The sequence below is a fragment of the Electrophorus electricus genome, chromosome 11, assembly GCF_013358815.1.
Source record: "Electrophorus electricus isolate fEleEle1 chromosome 11, fEleEle1.pri, whole genome shotgun sequence".
Taxonomy (NCBI): domain Eukaryota; kingdom Metazoa; phylum Chordata; class Actinopteri; order Gymnotiformes; family Gymnotidae; genus Electrophorus; species Electrophorus electricus.
Genome location: NC_049545.1, coordinates 7,659,091 through 7,677,609, shown reverse-complemented (window position 1 = coordinate 7,677,609; position 18,519 = coordinate 7,659,091). Strand labels below are relative to the sequence as shown.

The 18,519-nt window shown below is 38.4% G+C and overlaps 1 protein-coding gene across 1 annotated transcript in view; it reads left to right on the top strand.

Annotated features, from left to right (window-relative positions):
• The first annotated feature begins 2,687 nt into the window (after nucleotides 1-2,687).
• zcchc24 (zinc finger, CCHC domain containing 24) overlaps nucleotides 2,688-18,519 on the top strand; it is a 28,492-nt gene continuing 12,660 nt past the window's right edge. Inside the window, exons 1-2 of the mRNA XM_027015792.2 lie at nucleotides 2,688-3,192; nucleotides 5,483-5,683. Coding sequence (XP_026871593.1) covers nucleotides 2,956-3,192; nucleotides 5,483-5,683 — 438 coding nt within the window. The 5' untranslated portion in view covers nucleotides 2,688-2,955. The remainder of the gene's footprint in view (nucleotides 3,193-5,482; nucleotides 5,684-18,519) is intronic.

The following is an 18,519-nucleotide window of genomic DNA, read 5'->3' as shown; positions in this document are numbered from 1 at the left end:
CTTATGGTTATGTTTATAGTTACAGATTACATATGAAAGAACATTCATCATAGATTGCATGTCATGCCACAAAAAGATTTGTCTTAAAGAAAGGCATAAAAGCAACTGACAGATACAGTAGTGGATCTTTATTCTCCATAGAAAATTATGTGCTCTAAAATTTGATGGATGCCTTATTTTATTTTGGATGGTTTTTTTCTCATTTATTGAGAAGCCTTGACCTATGTTTTTGTATATAAAATGTTGGTACAGCAGTGGCATGGACATTTTTTCTTTTCTTTATTTGACAGTTTTAATTGGAGCAATTACATCTTTTGAGACATTTGTAGAGCATTTGATGAAATTGTATATATCCAAAACCACACTCAACCAACTGCCTTAAATTTGATCACTAAATACAAATAACTTCAAAACTACATTTTGTTACGTGAACTAAGAGTACAACCTCTAACTCTAGTAATAAATACAACACATACTGCCTAGCCACATCTTTAAGTAACTAATTGTTACTTAAGTAATTTCTAATTGTTCACAGCATGCTGGGTCTTGTGGAAGAGGTGTCATAAATTTAGCTTCTATGAAACCAGTGAAAATATTTTGTGTCCCTGTTTTCTACAAACCAAGTCTCCTTTGACAGACTAAGACCACAGTCTCCTTTTCATGACATGGGTACCCTGAGGTCTTCAGACAGTGTACATAAGGACGTTGTTGCACAAGCCAATTTTTTTTTTTCTCCCAAATTCTGAGAGATTTAATAGATTAGTATTTATGCCACTTCTCAGTTGCCAGTGTCTAGCTATAGGACCACTGCTGACTGCCTCTCAACACATTGATTAAAGGAGGTTGTTGACACTGACAGTACTGACATGGAATTGGGCACTACTTGTTTTCCAAATCTGATCACTGAGGTAAAATTGTTAGATTGCTGTCTCAAAATGTATATGCTTTTATCCAACTATACAGCTACAAGGTGTCCGTGACTGATGAGAGTCCATAATTATTATGTGCTTCTCAATGTATTACAATACACATTTGCAAAAAAGAATTCAAGTGCTAGTACATGAGTTATTTTATTCTACCAGACAATGTTTCTTTCATTAAATTATATTACTGGTTTTTACTTCAGAAACTAAATAAGAATTTCTTAGGTAATAGTGAGATTTTGAACAAATGCCAGAGTTTATGCCTACCTTAAGGTATCAATAAACAATATGCTTTCATTCTATTAGTTTAGCTCCAAGCTGTTATTTCCTCTTGAAAGTCATTCCAGAGTATGCTGTTTTTATGTTATAGGTTTTTTTCTCTCTGAAGTGAAACCATATAAAATGTTCTATATACATTGGACATGTAATGCTAAAATAAACATTTTTGAAGTACATTCTTGGTTTGAAATCTTTGACAGCACCAAACACTGTTGTGTTGTTTGTTATTATGTTTATTCATTCATGTTCAGGACTTTCCCAAAACTATTCATCTCTACGACTGGGAAGCAAAAAAAAAGCTCTTTCCTACTTTGCCACAAGATGGAGCATAAGGCTGTTAAGTGCTGTGTGAAGCATGTTATTTATGCAGTTGAATAAGAAATTTCCTAATACCGGAAGGACACTTGTTTATATTTCTCACACTGGCCTCTGTATATGCTATATTTTACATTGATTAATCTAATTAAACAGTTTTCCTTTAAACCTTGTTTTAAAGTTTCTCAGTTTCTTCCAAAAATTGTCCGGCAAATTTGCTAGGACTAGTTAAAAACATTGTCATGTTTGCTATTATATGTGCTGTGTTGTTTGCTTCCTGGCCATGTGTATTCTCAGTGGGCTGTGTTTAACTGTGTTACTGAACTCATAGGCTGAATCAACTAAAGAAATTACTTCATCAAATGCTAAAATTAGCTAAAAGACCAGTTACCCCATATGTATTTTAAGCCACCAATCTTCACAATTTATTTTAATATTTTTAAAATGAAGTCAAGAAGAATGTTAATCCAAACTAATTTAAGAAAGTAGCTGCGTAGCTTTATGTGTGCGTATGCTAAGGTTAAAGAAAAAGTTGCTCATGGATATTTACTCGGGAACTTGTTGGGCATTGCTCACGAATCTCACCTCTAGCTAAACAAACAGAGCCATTTGTTTTTTTTTCCTGTTTAGTTGAATATGTGAAACTACACACCTTAAGCTTTTGAAAGTCCACAACAAAGGCTCATATGATGCACTTTCTACTTTATAAAAAAAAAAAAAGATTCTTAAAAATTTTGTTTGTGATTTTAGCTACCAAAGATCAGAAAGTAGAGGCTTTTATTTGTGTACCTCGAAAAAAAATATTTTTTTGTGATTAGGCCAAAAATATGTACTCAAAAGATTTTAACCAATATACTTCTTAGCCTATGTTTCCACCTGTCCACCTGTGATACTAACAGTCAGATGCTCTGAAAACAGTTTTTGTGTGCCATATTTCCACAATGAAGCTCTATGCCCATGTCACACTTACGTTGCGTTTTGTAAATTCTACATTCTCTGTTGACATGGCTTGCGAGCAAGCCTGTATGAATATTATAATCAATGTTAGATGGTAACCAATAGTCAGCAAATTCCACTAATATACATGTACATATATTTTGGGCTACGCGTTGATTCGTTCTTGTAGAAGATGACGCACACTATCACCAACTGAATATGCAATAAGGTCGTTACTGTAGCAGTGCAAATAAAGAGAGATAACGGGCCGCAAACAGCGGGCTAAAACTTTTGTAATGACATGTTAGGGGAATAACTTTCGCCTAATCGTAAACCTGGGAGGGGATCCCAGGAGAGGAATAGGGTTCGAGCGGGAAGAAGAGCGCAGTTTTCACTTCTGGGGTGTGAAAAACCGGACGGCGCATTCAGTAAATTTAAAGCAAGTCATCGAAGTTGAGGCTTGTCTAAAAGTGACTGTGGGAGAGAAAGTTATCCGCAAAAGATGAGCTTGTTGTCTGCCATAGACAGTAGTACCTCTGTGTACCAACCTGCACAGCTTCTAAATTGGGTTTATCTCTCTTTACAAGACACCCATCAGACGAGTGCTTTCGATGCCTTCCGACCCGAACCCAATTCTTCCCATCCGGACCTGAACTACAGCAAGACTCCCGCTGCTGACCTGAGCTCTTCTCTCAATTCCAATTATCTCAACAATTTCTTTCAGCTTCAGCGGAATGAGGTAGGCCAACCTCTGTGGAGTTTCGTAAAAGTGTTTGTCAAATAACAAGAACGTCCGTGTTAGTTCATGGAGCTTTCTCTTAATATGTAAAACTACCGCTTGATGTTTGAGCGTGTGTGAGAGTCTACTTTTGTAGTCTACAGAATCGCCATGACGTTTGTTATATGTTAAGTCATTTTACTGCGTATACTCTAAGACAATCTAAATTACCCACAAAAAGTTGCATTGCTCTTCTTGTTTATTTTATTATTTACTGGTGAGTTGCTTTTTTTTTTTAAATCAGAACGGAATTTTGTTTCAGTGACAATCAAAAGAGAAATATGAACATAACGTAGTGAGACTGACTAACGAATGACTATGAATGTGAAAACCGAATAGTAACACGAAACGAAACTGCTTACACTGTTAGTACAATGTACACTAACTTACTAATATATCCTGGTTATATACAGCCTTTTCAGATTTTTGTGCCTCTGCTTATGAAATGCGACAATGAATTGAATTTGCTTGTTGACATGTGGCTAGGAAAAGTCTCTTCTTGACATAAATAAGTAGCAGAGTCAGATATGTAGACATTTAGAAATTCTCAAATGACTTACAAGGTATGTTTCAATTTTGGCCTAAGTAATACTGTACTAAGGGTCACAAGGTTATGACCTGCTAGAGAGTAAACATAAATAACTGCTAATACATTGGTGAGCTATACCTCAAACCGTGCAATATCTCTACAATCTATCTATCGATTTATGCAGTTTAATTAATGTTGTTCTTGTGTACTGCATTGCAAATTATTTTAGGTTTACAGATGAAGATGGATGTGGTAACCTGCTTCAGCATTAGAGTATAGTGCTCCTTGGTAAAAATAAATATTAAACTGTGATACTCTCAGAGTAAACTTTACATTTGATGACACTGCACTGATGACAGCAGTAATTGGCTCCAGAGTTGTAATATCATAAATAAGACACATTGGTCAGTTACACAGACCAATACTAATCCTAACCCTGGATGGAAAGAGGGTTTTAATGGTGAATCATCATTGAATTTACAGTTCTGTCTGAGGCTAGGTTTAAACCATGTCTATGAAATGGGCCCTTTGGTTTTTATGACGATGTTTTTCTTTTAATTAACCTTTTACAGAAGCTAAGAGAAAAAGAAAAAAAAACTGTTAGCTTTTAAAATGTTTTGTTTTAAAAGTGTTGTTTTGTTACAATGAAAGGGACTTCACTGTCCACTGTGCACCTCATCTACCAATATGAGACTATTTAAATTGTAAAATTACATGAAAACCACATGATAATACATTGGCCTATCGACATACAGGTTTGCAGTGTCAGTACTAATTTAACTTGCACATTCTGTATAAATAGCTCAAATGACTTTTGTTGAATATTAAAAGTCTTAAGCACATCTGCTATAAATGTGTATTAGATAAGTGCTAGTAATGCTTAGTACCATTTGTGAGCACTGTAACACACTCACAGAAGTGTGCAGTGTACCACCTCTTCCCTGAGGAAGTACCATCATAATCAAAGGCCTAGCAATGACAACAGCTGCATACATTTGTGTGTGCCTACTCATATGCTTATATATGAGTGTGTATGTGCATATGTTTGTATGCTTTTATGTGAGTGAATACATCTGTGTGTGTGTGTGTGTGTGTGTGTGTGTGTGTGTGTATGTGTGTGTGTGTGTGTGTTTGTGTGTGTGAATAAATCTGTTAGTGTGTGTCAATGCATGTATGTGTTGTGGAAGCAGAATATTGCAGGTTAGGAATAAGTCCCTGAGAGACTGTCCTGCTGAGAGAGAGAGCAGAGAGGAGAGATCTCCTCTATTAGTGTATGATGGTTATCTGCCCTAAGCCATGCATTTCAGCACCTACTGCCCTATATGACATGCATTTTTGCTGAATTATTATTAGAAATAGTTATATTATGTATATAGATTTTTACTAATAAAGCCTGCATTTTGTAAAGTGTGTGTGTGTGTGTGTGTGTGTGTGTGTGTGTGTGTGTGTGTGTGTGTGTGTGTAACAGGAGTATAACAAAAATCTTTATGTCCAGGCCATGTATGGGAATTGTAAATCAATGTATTTGTCTTGTTTTCAATTTGAAGAGGATATCTTCACAATAATTGTCAAGGTTCCACTAATATACAATAATTAAATGCAACTCATCTATATGTGCATGGTGATATTACCTAACACTTAAAAATGTTGTCTGTTTCAACACATCATTCCAGCAACTCATGTTTGAAATTTGTGCATGTGTCTCTTGTTATCTCTTTGCAGGCCTTGAATAATGGCTTATACAAAAGCATTTCCCCATATGGCTCTCTAAACAACATAGTGGATGGGTTGAACTCTTTAACGGACCACTTTTCTGACCTATCCTTGTCCTCTGAGCCACGCAAGCCCAGCAAAAGACCTCCCCCCAACTACCTGTGCCACCTCTGCTTCAATAAGGGTCACTACATTAAAGACTGCCCTCAGGTAAGTCCCTTACAATCCCAATATACCAACATGCATTGTGTGTATGAGTCATATGTGTTAATTAGACAAATTATATATTTCACTTTGCAGCCTGCAGAAGCCTTTGAGTATTCCATTCTTTCTGCAGGCCTTGTCTTCATTGGAAATTTTACATATGAACTGTAATTCAGTATGCATCTTGTCTATGGCAAGATGTGATTGTGACTTGTTGAGAAAATTGTGTCAGGCAGTTTAAATATAAATTTAATATCAGTGCTGTATGAAAAGATATGATCAGTGACCCATACTTACACTAGTCATACATCTGCCTCAGGTCTTCAATTGCTGTTGTTATCAGTGAAACCTACAGAATTTTAAAACATTCATTTTTAAAGTGTATCTCTCTCATAGGGATGTTCCAAAACTTAATAGTGCAAAGTTGTGGTAGTGTGTGTAAGCAGCATCTTTTTTAGATTTTTAAACATTGACAATGTCATCGTAACTTTCAAGCTGTTAGCATTTTATGGTCTTTGGACAGAAAGAGAGGGTGAGGTACTTTCTAAGATTCAGACTTGAGTCAGAACTGCATGGGATGGAAATGCACACCAGATGTGGGATTAAAATGGCAAGCCTCCCTTTATGAAAACTGATGAGGGTTCCCTGCAGGCTGCTAAAAGACCTGTCTTGTGATAAAATACTTATAGCTATTTGTGCATGGCTCTGTGTCACTGACATTTTCACTATTGTGTACTGAAATAGACTTGCAGTTAGTAACAGCGTTTGTAGTGCGTAAAAGCTCTTGATAGAAAATATTCAAACATCACTGAACCAAGAGTAGGCTGTAAAATAGTTGTAACTGATTTTGACGTAATCACAATGTAGATTATAGAGATTAATACCAATCACCATCACAACAAAAACAATATTTTGCTTTTATTGAGGTTGTCTTATTTCAGGATAGCTTATTTCAGCATAGCTAGGTACAAATAAAAGTAGTGTTGTTTTGTCAGCCGTGAATTGAAATTTGCACAGTGTAGAAGATTTACTAAAAGTGCACTTTTGTTTTTAGCTCCCTTGACATTCATGCTGATAGAAAATTTGTATATGTGTTTGTGTGTAGGTAGAAGCCCTGTAGCTGGGCTGCAGTGTATATCAAAGTCAGATCTGTCCTGTTCTAAATTTCAGGCACTCATATTAATGCCAGTGGAAACACAAGAAACCCCAGTCCCCAGACAGAAGCCACACCTACTCATTTCAAAAGGTCCAACCATACAGCTTCCCCTGAACTCACTATGATTTACTTAGCATTTATTATAGCCACACAAACACTTACTCACTCTTCTGAGTCTGTCAAAGACATAATACAAATGAGTTCATGGATGTTCCCAGAAATGACTATTGCACAACACTGCATCTGGGCAAATCTGTGTTTCCTCCCAGGCTTCGAAAGCAAATAAAATTCCCCGATAAGATGGTCTCTAATATGGGTTAGTCATGTCCAGAGGTCTGAAGTTTTCTGCCAACACAAATGGGGAGATGTGACTTCAGAGGGTATAGTACAGCCTGTGATCCACAGCCAGCTGTGAGAGCCCCATTCTGCTCTGTTCTGCTGACGCACCCCCACCGCACGCGAGCCGCGCCTGGACCAGGTTTCCAAACACTGCCCTCCCTCCAGGAGGGAAGGCGGGGGTGGCAAGAGACACATGGGCTAGGGCTCGGCCGAGGTTATGGCTCGGCAGAAGCAGTGTGCCCAGGGCAGGAAGTATGTGGGCCGGCCGTGGAGTACGGCGGAGGCCACGGGCCACGCTCACTGGCTCATGTGTCACTGAGTGGAAATGATGTTTGCCATGGAAGGCAGATTCACAGGCAATGCTAGTTAGAGGAATAAAAGCTAGTGGGATGGCAACTGTTGTTCAGTTCCGCTTTGCCTATGGCCAGCGAGACTTGTAATGTAAGAATGTAAACACGTCTCTTTTGACCTAAAGCTGCTTGCCAACATCCTTGCTGCGAAGCTTTGGACCCTGTTCTGTACACTTGGGCTGGTTATCTATTGGTAAAGTTTTGCCTAGAAACTGGATATGTGCTTGGGTGCATTATGGCTTGTAGTGGGATTTCCTCATGGAAAATGAGAGTGCTGGAATGCAGGTTGCAGGACAGTGAGCTCAGCCTGTGAGTCACAAACCCTGCAATGTATCCCTCATGCCAATACCCTTTTTTGTGTCACATACACATAATGACACTGCAGGTCATTCACGACAAGCTTTCTTATTTCTTGACACATCAACATCAGTGTGGCCCATTTTAGGAATATAGTACCATGTAGTGGTTGAAGTATGCCCAAAACAGGGTCCTAGTTATTATCAGACCCTCTTCTTGCATTTCCCGCCACCGATGTACTGTGCCATTGATATGCCATGCTCGTTTGGCTCAACTTGTTCTCTACAAGCTCTTACAACTTAAATCATCCCAGAAAGGTCTGTAACATGATCAGTAGTCAGCAATAAAAGAAATGATTTTTGAAACAAGTTGAAACAGATGGATTCAACTAAATCTGAAAGCCTGGTAACTTTGAAGGGCAGTATGATGATTCTTTTATGTTGATAAAAAACACATGAATCCCATTGATTTTATACAGAGGTCCCTTTATTCCGTCGAGATAATGCATCTTTTGTTCAAATTGTAATCATGGCAATGGAATGTGTATATATAGCCATGTTTCCAATTTCATTCTCTTTTGAATTTTTCAGCTGCAATTTGCTTTCGAGTAGGTTTCAGTAAGAAATTTTTGGTTGTAGCAATGGAATGAGATGCGTTCACTCCAAGACCCTTGATAGCTGTGAATCTATCGAAATATCTAATAATATGATCTGTGTTATTACTAGTAGTAGACCACTTTACTACATTTAGATTGTTCTGTGTATACAGTATGAAAACTGATGTTTTGGTTTCTGTCTCTATCTTTGTCCTTCACTCTCCTTCCCTTTTCTTGATGAAGACTCAAAACATCTTCATCTATTGTGATCATTGTAAAACATGTTAATCGAATACTAAGAAATCTGTCTTGAGTGATTTCAGCTACAAATTTATTTGTTCGTCTTGGTGCCCAATAATATGCTGATGCAGCTCAACTGGCTCAAAGCATTTTTCTGCCTTGAAGGCTTAAAAAGTGAGCCCTTTTTACAGTGCCCTATCACAAATGTTTTCCTCATGCTGCACTGGCTCACTTCCTCTAAGGTGCAGTGTTTCTCACAGGTCTGCTGATCAAATGTGGCAGATCCAGCACTCTGGAGCATTTGTACCAAATGGCAAATGTTGGCACTCTCATTCTTCTCAGGGGGCATCAGTGAAGCTGATCCTTTTATAACTGCGATGTGACAGGCTCATTAAGACTGAAACAAACAGCCTTTACACTTGCTCATGTTTTGTCCAGACATGTTTGCCTGGTCTTGGTCAAGGTGATAAAGTCCTAATGGTTTGTTGTTGCTGTTGGCAAGAATGTTTGCATTATGTAATATATTAAAATGGCAAATATCAGTCTTCTGGCTGTGTAATTTTCTTTGAGAAGAAAGTCTTTGTTTGAAAGAAACTTCAATTACGACTAGACCCATCTGTGAAAGCAAAACACTCTGATGTAAGAGGCAATCACAGATCTTTGAGGAGGCGGTCACCTTCTCTCCAGACTCTTGCTGAGATAATTGCGTAAACACAGTTGTAATAGTCAAATCCCTGTTGTACTCTGATGCTGGAACTGAATCCTCAAATATACATATATCTATGTAATTTAGTTCCAATTTGGTTTTACAGCATGTTGCATCACAGATGACTCTTTACCACAGTTGGAAAACAATTACACCCTATAGTCTGGATACAGCCCATTCCCTCATGAGCACCTTAGAATAATAACTCTGATTGAAAATTACATTTATACTGTATTCTAACTTTATTCTTATTGTGTTACGTAGTTTTCTGGTTATTGCCAGTGCCACTTTCTGATCAACTCACCCACTTGATCAACATAAACAATAGCTGTTGTTATTTACTATGTAAATAAAAATGTACGTGGTTTGTTTGACAGCCACGCAACTACTATTGCACTAAACGCCCTGTGAATTTGAGTGTAATGTGACATAATAAATAATCTGTTTACATTCCTAGATGTCCAGGCCAGCTGCTATGTATTCCTCATAGCCTGTCTGTCTACCCTATAAACTCCCTTGGTTCTACAAAATTGGGACATTCAAAAATCATTTACATTTTGGGCTAACAGTGCAATATTTAAAATTCAAAGTCCCAGTTCTTGTATAACACATTTAGGGTATGCTGAGGTAGCCTGGAGCAAATGCTTAGTTACCAACAGGATGCAACAGAATAGGCTGTTTAATTTTTGCATAATGAAGTAGTAGTAGTAATGAAGAATGCTTAGCTACAGGCAAGACGTATACAGAAATGTACAGAAATATATGTTTCTGTACATTTGGAAAGAGCCTTAAGAGAAGCAAGTGTCCAAGAGAGCAAACAGTGAACACTTCCTTCAAAAGGAAATCAAAGTTAAAAGAAAATGAAATGAGGGCTTCCTGCCAGATGGTTTATGTTCTGTACAGGAATATAGTTCTTCCTCTGGGTTGTGCTGACCCAGCAGCCACAGCGCTTTCCTTTGTCTCTGCCTTTTGCTTTGGCATGTATCTTTTATGTAACAGTGTGTTACCAACAGGAAGACCACAATAAGCTTTACACTGCTGGCACATGTAGAGATATGGCAAACAACCTAAAAATGGAAGCTTCATTCCTCTAAAGCCCCCCCCCCCCCCCACCACCACCCCTTCTCTCTCTTTGTAGAAATGCTGTCATCTTCAAAGTTTGTGAGATTTTGGTTTAGGATGGCTTAACAAAGTTGTGTCAGAAGGGCTTTCTCAGTTACAAAATGACTTTTAAAAATGCCTACATCAGGATTAACAAGACAACTGCTGTTGCACTGCAGTGGGTCTGTTTGCCTTGGATAGAGGGCCAGAGAGAGTTTGTTTTCTGAGGTCACAATTCCATCTGTGATTTTAGCAAAATCGTTTATTAAACCTATTGTAAATATTTTTTCCATTAACTTTTATTTTTATAGAAGGTTCAATGTAGACTTCAATGATTTTCTAATCAGGGGATTTAGTTCAGACATGTCTTATGGGCCCAGAAGTTAATAAAAGAAAACAAACAGAATACGAGGATTCCATGCCCACAAGCAAGGTTACATAATCTGTTAATGAAATTGACATACAAATTTTTATTGGATCTTTTATATTAATCTGAATTATGAAGCGGTTTAGTGCACAATACATTTGGGTTTGTTTTCAAATATTAATTATACCTTTACTGGAATTAGTTTTAAATTTTTGAGAGTATTATTCTCTATTCCGTGATCTGTTTGGCTTTGAGGTTTAGATATTAGGCATTCGATCCTGAAAACCTATAAACCTTAAAGATAAGCTGTTAATCAAAAAAACCTGTCCAAACAATATTACTATGATATGACCTCATTCCATTATCACAGGCAGATAACTGATTCTCTGCAGTCTATTCTCTACAGCACATTGCAGTAAAAAAAAAAAAAAAATCTACACACAATAAGAGGGCATCACTCATATTTGACCTATAAATGAGAAGGGTTTGACCATTCCCAGTCTCTGCTGAAAGGCAATAGTACTGTGGCTTGAAACGTGCTGCAGAACAGTGCAGCTCAGGCACAGAGTGGGGTGTCAGTAGAACAAACACAGCAGGCTTTGTGTGCAGGCCTCAATCGGGCCTGTTGGGAAGAGCCTAGTGCTGCTGGGAATGGTCAGTGTTAATTAAGGATCCCATTGTTTGCCTTTAGGACTCCCCAGACTTAGGGGTCAGGAAGTCAGCCCATATTGTTCACCCTGTGAGATGCTGACTACAGCACTGTGAAGATCACATTAGTTTTTTAAATGACACTATGATCACAATCTCTTTACAGGACAGCATAGAAGGCCTTCATCAGCAAGCATGAATGAAGAAAAGGAACTTATGTTGGTTTCGACGGAGGCAATAATCCCATTTCAAGCAAGAGTAGTTGACAGCTTTAATCCGAAGTGCTTGGAAACCAGGGGTATTTCTGTTATGTTGAACTCTCTACATAATGGAAAAGATAAAAACAGCCCTCTGAAACTTAGGCGGTTTGTAAATGTTTCCATTTCAAGCAGATATGCCACAGAGTTTAACAAAACAGAGATGTGACCTGTGTGAGTTCAATACATGAGATCCATATAGAGAAGCCCTTGTCATGGAGCCGCAGGCTGTGTTGAGTCCAGTTGAGTCCTGTTAGCTGCTGTTAGTCAGGGCTCATGGAGGCACTGGGGCTTGGGCTGGGGGTGAGTGAGTCGAGTAGAATATGGGGGAGGGGTACTATGGGAATGTTTTTACAGTCTCAGATCTTCTCTCTACTCTAACAATCTTACAGACATCCAGTTACTCAGATTCCCAGCCCCATGCATATCCTAAGGTGTGTGTGTGTGTGTGTGTGTGTGTGTGTGTGTGTGTGTGTGTGTGTGTGTGTGTGTGTGTGTGCGCGTGCGTGTGTGTGTGTGCGCGTGCGTGTGTGTGTGTGTGTGTGTGTGTGTGTGTGTGTGTGTCTGTGTGCAACAGAGAGAAATCAAGACTGTATGAAGGATACATGCATTGGTTGGGCTATCTGAGGATAGTGAGTCTGAAATGTAAACAGATAAGGCTTATCTGTGAGAATGGAGATATAACAGAAAGCTTTTTACTCTTGAAATGATAGTGTCCATTTAGCTTGGATGGTCTACCCCATCCCATTGTAGGGAGATCTGCATCTCCATGGCCATTTACTACACAATACATCACTCAATACTATCAAAGCTAACGTGAACAAATGAATATGGTTATACTGTCAGAATCAGCAAAGAAAATAGTGCACACACATGCAAAACTTGGTACTAAATGTGCAGGAAAACCATATGAACTACAATGTAAGTGCCATCTCACAATAAATACATGGAGTGTAAAAAAAATAGTCATGGTTTTAACCTGGAAAGAACTTGGTTGAAAATTTCACATTCACTGGAACCTCAAACAGTAATTTACCACAATATAAAACACATCTTATTATGCTGTCTGAACAACACTGGGCAATCTAAGTTCACTTAAGAATAAAGGTAAAGGTATGATAAATGTGTGAATAATTTTGGTACAGAGTGTGCTCTGAGATAAAATGGAAACTTTTCTTTTTTTTCACAAGGCAGTCAACCTGCTCATGTCATTCATCGCCTGGGTAACCTAATGCCGTTTTGCAGCTGTACGAGACGTTAGGGTGAGTAGGGCCTGATCCGGGATTGTGAACTTGGGGATGACGAATGTGAAGCTAAGCTCAGTCTTCCAGCCAGACTGACTTACACAGTGAGGTTAAGAAATGCAGGATAATAGCTTGGCAGTCATGGAGCTGGAATACAGCACCATTAGCAAAGCTGCGCTGATAATGGAAGTGTCCAGTTTATGGCAGGAGGACCCGTTTCCTGGGCTATCACAACACGTGTGGTTGCCGTGACGTCTGTTGCTGTATTGCTGTTGCCATGCAATACAGTTCACTTCCCATGTAATGTGCTGTCACTTATGAAGGAGCACATTTGCTTTCCTGCAACAAGTGTTTGAGGTGTGCAAGGAGCTTGGAGAATCCGATCAGTTATATCTACTAAAAAAATGTCAGTTCAGCTTTATCTGCTCAAGACGCTTGGCCATGCCAACTACTGCTGATGCGACATTTTTCCAACATTTTTCCAGCGAAACCTGATGCACTGAAAACATTTTTCTATACACCAAGCCAAGGGAAAGCCATCACCTTAGAAACTGAGGAACACAATGTGCCCATTCATAAATATGCATCCCACCCACACTGTTTGCAAACATAACACCAACCCTCTAGCTCAAATTTAGACATATTAATAACATGATAGTAATAATAATGTTATTAAAAGAAAATTAAGCCTAATCCAGGCAAAAGGACCTAAGTTTGATCATTAGTTGTCTTATGGTGTTTGTTAATTGGTATTTGTTTATTGGCTTATGAATTTGACTAGTATTCTGTGCCATCTAGTTCCATGGACAAGGTTCAGTGTTTAGTCCAGGTTTCTTAGAACCCATATGTGTAACTTCAACATTATCTACTTTGAAAAATTTCTTTATATTAAAAAAAAATAATAATAATTAGGTGCTGGCGGTTACAGTTAGAAAGTTGTTTCTGATAGTCTTCATGACATATGTTGTGTTGTGCATTACATTTTGTTTGTCATTGCCAGAATATCAGAGCATATTCTCTTTTTTTCCCTCCAAGCCCTTTTGGTTAGATTAAGGACAGTGTCATTAAACAAAGAACTGAGGCTGTCTTAGCAGTCTAGGTTTGAACTGAAGGGAAATTCACATAACCTTTTCATCTTCTAAACTCTGTCAGCCTTTATTTGTTTCCAGTCTTGACTGACGTGACTCAGCTCTAAGGACGTGCACTTAAAATTCCTTACACTGGCTCAGTTGTGTTAGGTCAGAGCAGCCAATCACATGTTACGTGGGTGACAGTTTTTCCGGTAAAGACGAGGAAGAGCTAACGTAAAATAAGATGGTCCAGTGTCTGAGAACTAAACAGCAGGGACTGTGTATTGCTCTCAGGTCCATCATGAATAGAGTGTTTACTTCGCTCTAACATTCCTCTCTTCTAAGGGTTCACCAAAAGCATGAATGTTTGGACTCATCATATCTGAGAAATGTCAAATAAAGCACATGCAGATAATCAGCCAAAGATCAGTCCCTTCCCTCCTGTGGTTCTGCAAAGAGATATCCACTTGATGTGTTCACATACTTCCCTGGATCCAGCAGACAGTGGGAATGGCAGAAATACTTACCCCACATGAAAAACTGATGCTGCACTAGTCACGCCTCTGACTGTTAGTGTTCATTTTCAGCAAGATGACAAATATTTCACTGTAGGTAAGAAAAACTTTAACATAGGAATTACTTTTTACCAAAAGGCTTTCTGTAGGCATATCAGCAGTACAAGCATTAAATCAACACGGTATACTCTTGAAACTGTCGTGACTACTTTTTCCACTATAGGCTTGTTTATCGCCATCAACTAGGTGCCTGGTCTTTTATTATGTCTGCAGTGGAAAACACTTTTAACGATGACAAATCATTATGAACACCACAAACACAGGAAAAAATTATTAAAATGATAGTCTCTATCTAATCCATTCCATCCAGTACTTTGACTTACAGTTTACTTACTTCAAATTTCAGTTGATTTCCATATGAGAAGTAAATTCAAAACTGATCTTCTGATCCTTCTTGTCTGGTTTTATCATCTGATACTGAGAAACTAATTGGTCATAAGGTACTTTTTATGTACTTTTTTTTATAGCTACTTCTTGCTCTCAGCCTGGGCTAAAATAAAGGGTCATAAAAGTGCAACCACACAGGAACATCCCACCAAACTAGAATGTAGTCCTGGGACATTTTATGACTTCACTGTGTCTATGAGTATCTGACCAGTGGATTAACACCGAATGTGCCTACTTGGACGTAAGGGCTCCTGAGATTAAGTTTGCTCTAGTGACGTACTGGAGAAGCACAGCAACAAAGGTGTATTACATATGAGCTGAAATTTCAGTGATATCAGATAGTAACTCTCTTAGTGCCCATGTTTTAGCACAGCATTTACAGGCCCACTGATGACATTTATATTTGGTAAGGCCTCTTGAAAAATATCAGTGGATTGTCAGCTATTTGCTTGACACCATATATGCAGGAGTCAAATGATAAATGCTTACGGACTTAAGTGTCTCACAGTGAATCTAGCACTAGTTTGTGGAAATGGCTTTAAGGTTACACTCTTAGCTCTAGGCAGGGGTCATTGCTGCAAAGCATGGTGATTCTTCCTTTTAATACTGTTCATAATTATTAAATGATAAGGCTTAACATAGCAAACTAATGCCATAGCGTATAGGAGGAGTTAGGATTCATTTTGAGCTATAAGCTCATTTCCTGTTACCTGTCTTTTGGATTGTGCATATTGACCCTCCATTTTAATAGATGTGGTATGTCCACTTAACATAATATATATAACTTGGACCAGAGTTTTGTTAATCCCCTACCCCTTTTAGTTTTGCCCTGCAGAAACTGGGTGGGGGGGGTGGGGGGGACTGAGTAAATTCTGTGGTATTGTAATCACTTCTCCATTTGTTACTGTGACTGAATGTAATTTTATTGCCTATAAATCAGAAAACTGCTAGTTTCCAAGAACTGATTTATTGTATGCTATATTATTTAGTCCCCATTGCATGTATTAATATTGAGGTCACTGCTCACTATGCTCTAAAGTATTTTGTGAGTATCTTATGAATGGACTGCAGTTATGGTTTAAAGGTTCATTATTCCCATTCGTTGGACATCATTTCATAAGTACACCCTTTGGTAATGATGAAATCTCTAAGTTGTCAGGTGCCCTGGATGATCCACATGCGTGCCCGTGTAAGAGTCATGTTTATAATCAAAGTTCTTCCACCTATATGGTGGGAATTAGGACCTTGTTACTTTGTGGGATAAAGCTTTTAGGTATGTTTTGGATGTACTTGGGTCTGCCCTGTGCACTAACCTTGCTCGATACATGTAACACAGGACACTTAAACTGTGTCTCTTTGTCCAAATCGGTGTAGTTCACATTGATTCATTTACCTATATGCAGAAAAACAGTTTATTGTTGATAATATGCCACAAAAAGACAGATTTCCATGCCATGCTCCTTATGGATAGAGTTTGGAGTCTTAAAACAGGGACCGTGCAATGCTAAAGATTATATTTAGCCAACACTGTACAAGATAAGAACGTTTATCTCAGCAATTACGCTTCAGAGAGAGCAGCTGGTCATGGACAAAATAAGCACTCATGCATAGCCTTTGTCCAACAGCAGCTTCCCATAGAGAACCTACAGTATATGTTTGTGTGTCAGGCAAAATTTGGACATCTCTCATTCTTGAGAGCAGGCCAAAAATAGTTGACTTACAGAGTGTATAAATAAATCAGCATAAACAAACAGGTGAATAATCTATGACTCCCTTTAGCATAAAGAGAGCTTCTCATTCAGCTGGGTTTAGTGGCTAGCTCTCTGAGTTCTGGGCCCATGGGCCCTCTTTTCCTGTACCCGTTACTATGCATACGTTTATGCCTGCTATATTAGTCTGGAATCCATGAAATGCAGACTCCCGCAGGCTACAGTCTTTGACAAGGTAAAGCAAATAAGCAGACTCTCACAGGATTCTACACATTCATGCTCGTCACTCCAGAAATTATGATTTATACTATTGAGAGAAGGCATGGAAAGTCAGTAATTAGTAGTGATCTAGAATCAGAAATTGCTGTTTAAATTAAGTGGAACAAAAAGTAACTATCAAGGGACTTTCTTTTTAGTATATCTGTGTGATGATTTAAAATGGACACATTTGCATCAGTTTGAATCGCACAAAGTGAACTTCAGTTGAATAATAAGATCCCTAATCAGGACTTCTATAACTAATTGTCAAAGTAAACTCGAGATAGGAGACTGGACTCTTAAGAAAGGCCAAGTTTGATCTGTGTGTTTAAGCATATCTGTAAATCTATCTCCTCTATATCCTGGCCAAGCTAAACACAGATTAGGGGAAAGTTGAGTTGTGTTTTTTTCCCCCTCGTCTTGCTCTTCTCTGTGGGGTAATTGAGCATGTTGTATCTGGTGGGTTTGGTGTTCTGTGTAGAGTGGAGTCTCGCGGGAGTCGGCTGTGGGGCTCGGGCTCCGAGGCCTCCATTGTTTATACTGATGGTTTCCAGATGCTGGCAGAGGGAGCAGCCAAACTCCCGGGCCAGCGCCAGCCACCAGGAAGCAGTCCAGCGCTCTGGAATACTCGGAAACATGGCGCAGCTTTGCAGTAACCTGGAAGAGATTGCAGAGCCCAAAAACTGAGCTGCATTTCATTAGAAGTGACCACTTGGAATGAGAAAATTTTAGCATGTGAAATGTGAGGAACATTATTGTTCATAGACAGCATTGCAAAAGTATTTCCCATATTGAGTTTTTGCATTTTTGTATCTTTTTAAAATGTTGTTAACATTTTGTTAACTTACACTTTATTACATAATTGCAAATGACTGTATAATGCAATGCAGTTTGTCTTTGCTTATTTGAATGTTGTATTCAGTTACCAGAAAAAAAGGTATTTAGAAGATAACTGGTTACTGCACTGGTTTAACAACACTGACCAAAAGCAGATGTTTCCTGTAATTATTGATCAGTCCCTCCCTGCTGAGGAGGAATTTTGGCCCATTTCTCATCGCAGGATCCTACGACATTTGTGGGTTTTCACATCTCAATGGGGTTTTGGTTTTGGCTTTTTACAAGGCTATTCGAAAACGTTCAAATTCTTCTTAAACCACTGTGATCTGAATTTGCTTTTACCTGTTTAGCTGTCTGACACAGGACACTGTCAGACATACAGCCTGATATTCTCCTCTAATTTTACCGAGGTAATTATTCCTGTGATTGGCTTAAGATGACTAAAGAGGGCAGTTACTTTTTATACTTGAAGGTGAATAACGCACACCAAACAGTTTTATACTTTGTAATATTTTGTTCCAGGTTACTTTACATTCCTTCTAAATAACACTGAAAAAATAGACGTGACACAATTGTGGTTCTGCTAGGCAAAAGTGGAAAATAGGTAATTTATTGCAGTTTAGTACTTAGTGTACTTTAGTTTTGAGTGTTTTATGAGTATGGTTTAAGTGAAACATTGTACTACATATCTTTTTACTCCACTGTT